The following is a 6,000-nucleotide window of genomic DNA, read 5'->3' as shown; positions in this document are numbered from 1 at the left end:
GAGAGATATGAGAGCACTGGATGGAATTTATTATTAAACATTATTATTAAACAGGATTTATATAGCGCCAACATATTATGCAGTGCTGTACATTACCGTAAATAGGGGTGGAATGTGGGGAGATATGAGAGCACCTGATGGAATATGGGGGAAAGGACTAAAAAGATATACCGATACCGTATTGGTATTACTGACAGTTCTTTAATTACGGTTTTGAAAGTTTTGCAGAAATACGGTACCAGTACCACCTCCTCACTAAGATGTCCAAGCAGAAGAGAGTGGCATATAAAGTTGCTTTCAAACTGGAAGTTATAAAATATGCAAAGGAGCATGGAAACAGAGCAACAGAGAGACACTTTGGACCACCTCCCTCTGAAAAGATGATAAGAGAGTGGAGGAAACAGGAGGATCAGCTACAAAAGTTGGACAAAAGTAAGCACACTTTACGTGGGCATGCTGCAAAGTGGCCAGAGTTGGAGGTGGACATAAAGGAGTGGATCACACAACACCGTGAAAATGGCTTTTCGATCTCCACAAAAATGATCATATATAAAGCCAAACTCCTTGCTGTGGAAAAAGGAATTCAAGATTTCACTGGATCACCATCATGGTGCTACAGATTTATGAAGTGATCTGGCCTTGCTATGCGCACCAAAACGAAAAAAATGCCCAACGAATACGAAGAAAAAATTCTGTCTTTTCACAAATTCGTCATTGATGTCAGAAAGAAGAATCAATTTGAACTACCATTAAGCCAGATTGGAAATATGGATGAAGTCCCGCTTACTTTTGATGTGCCATCCAATAGAACTGTAGATCACAAAGGAGCAAAAACTATAACCGTGAAAACCTCAGGGCATGAGAAAACCCATTACACGGTTGTGTTGTCCTGCTGTGGAGATGGTACTAAATTGCCACCAATGCTCATCTTCAAAAGGAAAACTTTTCCAAAAGAAGCGATTCCTCGGGGAGTTGTGGTGCATGGACATGACAAAGGATGGATGGACGAAAAGGGAATGAGGCTCTGGATTGAAAAAGTGTGGTCCAAACGTCCTGGTGGGCTTTTAAAAAAAACATCCTTGTTAGTGCTTGACCAGTTCAGAGCACATATCACCGACACTACAAAAAAGAACTTTAAAGAAGTCAAAACTCATTTCGCTGTAATTCCCGGTGGTCTTACCAGTCAGCTGCAACCTCTCGACGTGTCCATCAACAAACCGTTTAAAGTGTTTATGAGGGAACAGTGGAACAAATTGATGGCTGCTGGTAATCATGATCTTACACCTACTGGAAGAATGAAAAGGCCCACTATTACCCAAGTTTGTGAGTGGGTAAAAACCTCATGGGACTCAGTTAAGGATGAGATCGTTGTACATTCCTTCAAAAAATGTGGCATCAGCAATGCCTTAGATGGGACTGAAGACGATATGTTATATGAAAATACTGGTACCAGCACCAGTAGTGACGAAAGTCCTGTTAGTGATTGTGAGAAACTGAGCTTTCTAGATTCTGACTCTAGCAATGAGGAGTTCTTGGGGTTCTCATAAAACGAGCAGAACCTTTACCGTAAATCTTCAACTTTATTCTGTTTTATTACTGAAGTCTCTCGTTATTGTGTTTTACAGTAATGTTGTCTTTTGCTGACTTTATTTGTTAATAATGGTTCTAAATGCTGCTGTTTACTTTACAGGGTTGATTACATGTGTTTATGACTGTGATGTTGGTTTTTAATGCACATAAAATATTTTAGGACACTATTTGTTTCAGAATCTTTTTTTTCTTCATTTCCCTTCTCTAAAAACTGGTGCGTCTTATGGTCCGAAAAATACGGTAGTTTCAGCAACTACTATAGATTGCACAAAATATAACTGGGTATTAAGGCTTTAAAGTAAAAATAACAGTGACCGTTGATCCAGGAAACATTCGATTGCCTCATGGAATCAGGAAGGAATTTTTTTCCCGTTGAAGAAAATTGTATCAGGGTTTTTTTTTGCCTTCCTCTGGACCGAAAATGTCTTATAGGGTTTTATATCTGGGATATGTTTGTTTCCATAGTGGTTGAACTTGATGGTCTTATGTCTTTTTTCAACCTGACCTACTATGTAACTATGTAACTATGTAAGAGATTGTATAGTATAATTATATTGTTGTTTGTATTGTGTGAGCCTAGGAGACTTTGGCAAGAAATAAGGATACGTGCTAACATCTTCTGGTTCTCATTAGGCAAACTTCTAATTGACAGATATTTGACATATATATATATATATATATATATATATATATATACATACATTTTTTTTTTCTTCACATATCAAGACCCCAAAATAATTACATTTGCTTAGTGGACATCTTCTGATCTAACAATTGTATAACACTGTTGTATCTCCTCATAGGCAGGTCAAGATTTTAAGATTCCAGGTTGACTTGTGAGTCCAGCTGGAAAACATTACATATAATAACCTGCTACAAAGAAAATGTTTTGCTGTAAAAGCTCTGTGTGTCCTTATGACTGGGAAAGATCTTGGTCTCTAGTGCCTGCATTTACTGTAAGGTGGAGCTTGATTCGCACGATCAACAGACTGTTTTCCAGCTGCCAGGTCTCTCTTGGGTTTGCACTGTCCTCAGCAAATCTGAGAAACATTTAATTTTCCATAGCTTTGTAATACACACTGCCATGTATTCTCAGGGTAGCTCTGTGCCACAACCATAAACAGCTTGCTCCTGGTACAACAATGCTATAATCACCTTCTTCTGAAGTGCAGACACCTAACAAGCTGTTACATAAGCCAACTTTTAACTTTTTCCAGAATATTTGAGAGTGCTCACATGTAAGAGCTTGTTCTGTTAAATATTTTTTTTTAGTGTGTAACTAAGTGCAAGCTTCTGCCCTGTTAATAATCAATTAAAGTGTCTCTGTCCTGTTTTAAACAAGATCAAAGGGTTGTTGTAAAAGCTGATGATGGTACTATATATCATAGGTTATATTTCTTAAGGGGAAAATTCATTCATTTTAATAAAGGTTATTTTATTCTGTAAGTTTTTACATTAATGTGATAAAAATTTATATACAGTGGGTTGCAAAAGTACTTATTCCTCAATCTTTTTTTTTTCTGTTTTGTTCCATTTTAACTGGGAATCAATTGGATTTTATGTAATGGACTTTACAATATAGACCGATGTTTCTCAAACAGGGTTCTCTAGGGTTCTTCCAGGGGTTGCTAGGGGTTCCTTGAGCATTGAGCAATTTCTGTCTCCCAGGTCAGTTTAACTGATACCAATGATCTTTTTGGCTATCTGTAAGGATGATTTTCTTCCCAGTTGCCAGCAATGTAAGAGGCATTCTTCCTACTGACCACCACACTAATGTATGTTGGGCTGTGGACATAATAATTATAGGAGGGGTTCCCCAGGATCCAAAAGTTATTTTAGGGTCAAGAAACACTCATATAGACTTAAAGTGGAATGGACTTATTGTATTTTCCCTTGTAAGGGGATATATATATATATATATATATATATATATATATATATATACACACACACACAAGGGAAGTTGTGAGTGCACATGTATTCATCCCCTTTGCTGTTACAAAAAACAAAAACAAAAAAAAACTCTAAATAATATCAAGAGCAACCAGGTAACATCAGAAGTCAGTTAATTAGTTATTTAAGTTCCTTATGTGTGCAAGCAAAGTGTCATATGTTACATGACATCCGTATACATACAGTAAAAAGACCAAAGAGCATGCTAGATAGGTCCAAGACAAAAATGTGCAGGGCTGGGTATAAAATATAAATAGCTGAAACCTTGAATATCCCACAGAACACCAATAAATCCACTATAACAAAATAAAAAGAATATGATGCCACTATAAACCTAAAACATTATGCTGCTTACCAAAACACACACCAGGCAATAAGGACAATAATCTGAGATGCAGCAAAAATGCAAAAGGATAACTCTGAATGAGCTGTAAGGAACATCAGTGGAGATGGGAATATCTACCCATAGAACCACTTTAGGCTGTGCACTTATCAGCATGGATTTTTATGAAGAATAGCCAGAAAAAAAGTATTTCTCAAAGAAAACAATAGAAAAATTCATTTGAATTTGAGTAAAGCATGGTTTTCTGGTTTGCAAAATCATCTTGTTGGGATGTTTTATTCATCGTGGACAGGAGAACTTTTTAGGATTGATGGAAAGGTGGATGGCATTAAATACAAGGACAATTCTTCAAAAAAGAAAAACCTATTAGTCTGCCAGAGAAAAAGGTTCATCTTCCAAAAGAACAATACCCCTAAACATTCTGCTAATGCTACTTATGCTACTTATTATTAAGAATAATTCTTAATAATATACAACCAGACAAACAAGTGGGACTTTTAGGGTATAACACATATTTATAAAGATTTTAGACTTTAATGAACAATAATAAGATTTACAAATATTACTTTACATTTGATGTGTTCTTTGCATATCTTGCTTCGTCAGGAGAATCACCCTTTTTATTTACAACAGACAAATCTTGATTTTAGCTATATAGCATAATTGCAAAGCTATAAAAAAAAAATTCCAACATGATATGATAAACTCATATAACTGATATACTCAATAATTTCTAATAATGAATCCGAGTGCTGCATAGTATTTTTTTTATCATTTGCACCTGTTACAATAAAGCTAATAATTATTATTAATATTTTTTTTTAATAAACTGTATTTATATAGCGACAACATATTGTGCAGCACTGTACATTAAGCTAATAATTCATATATGTACCTGTAAGAATGAAATATACAAATCTTTCAGCATTTCCTTTTTAAAAGCTGGAGTAGATTAGATTACTCCGAAATTCTGTACAGAAATATGTGAAATTCATAGCTGGATAAAATGTATAATGGTGTCTTTTTTATTTTCATGTGAATGTTGCACAAAACCTTCTATATTTGCTCAATCTGAATACTCTTTGCCCTTTTGTGTACATGCTTTTGTGTAATGAAGAATTACCATGGTGTTTCTGAGAGCATTTTCATGTCCTAAATATGGACATGTTTGTATATCCTTCCCTCTGGATTCATTCACATAAGTGTGTACACAGGGAACAAATCCATCTTTGTACAGACATAGAAGAGTTATTCTTGTTGTGATTGCTCCAATTCTGTGTGCTTCTCTATCGCCCTCTGCTGTTTAAACCTCAACATGTAGTTGTAGTGCATTGACCTTATTTTTCTGTAGCAAAACTTAACCAGTGTTTTGTTTTCCTTTTTAGAATAATGCAATCAAGACGTCCAAGTACAATATACTTACGTTTCTACCTATCAATTTGTTTGAACAATTCCAGCGAGTTGCCAATGCATATTTTCTTTTCCTGCTAATATTACAGGTACGGTTGCAAAAATCTCACCGTTGTAGAAGAGTCTTACAAGAGTGCATTGTAACAGAAGGGTTTAAAAACGCTTTTTTCTGGGTAAAGAGCCATTCTATAATGCAGTCCAATGAATATATGGTCATAGTGAGATTTGTTTTGTAGTAGTTCAAGCTTTTTATAACATGAGTTACTTTAAGTAAATAAAAAACATAGTCATGTGGCTTCTTAACATTAACAAAAAACTGCTCTGGAAACCTAAAGTCCATCTACAGGCAAAACTAACAGCCACCCCACCACTTCAATTTAAAAAAGTAAATAAATCTTAAACTCATTTAATTTAGTTCCAGTCATGTTTTTGGAGTGAACACTGATGTACAGAGTAGACTATGTGCTGCTTATTGTTAAGACGTCACCTTGTGGCTTCTAGACATCAACTTTATTATGCAAACCTAATTATCACATATTCTGTAAATGTCTGAGAACTTATACAAACCTATTTATCATAAAGCTTATTCTGCAGTGCTCTATAACAGAGTAACAGATTCTTTATTATAAGTACCCTGGAAGAACCAGGATGGGGCAGGACCATACTGGTGGCAGAAGGGAATTTTTCCCAGCGAGCCAGTACTA

At 35.4% G+C, this 6,000-nt stretch overlaps 1 protein-coding gene across 1 annotated transcript in view; it reads left to right on the top strand.

Annotated features, from left to right (window-relative positions):
* The window catches only part of ATP8B4 (ATPase phospholipid transporting 8B4 (putative)), a 144,417-nt gene that overhangs the window by 45,953 nt on the left and 92,464 nt on the right, over positions 1-6,000 (top strand). Inside the window, exon 5 of the mRNA XM_072399101.1 lies at positions 5,272-5,385. Within this exon, the coding sequence (XP_072255202.1) occupies positions 5,272-5,385 (114 nt within the window). The remainder of the gene's footprint in view (positions 1-5,271; positions 5,386-6,000) is intronic.

Source organism: Pyxicephalus adspersus, chromosome 2, assembly GCF_032062135.1.
Source record: "Pyxicephalus adspersus chromosome 2, UCB_Pads_2.0, whole genome shotgun sequence".
Lineage (NCBI taxonomy): Eukaryota > Metazoa > Chordata > Amphibia > Anura > Pyxicephalidae > Pyxicephalus > Pyxicephalus adspersus.
Note: the sequence above shows the minus strand (reverse complement) of the source record. Positions and strands in the feature narration are given on the sequence as shown.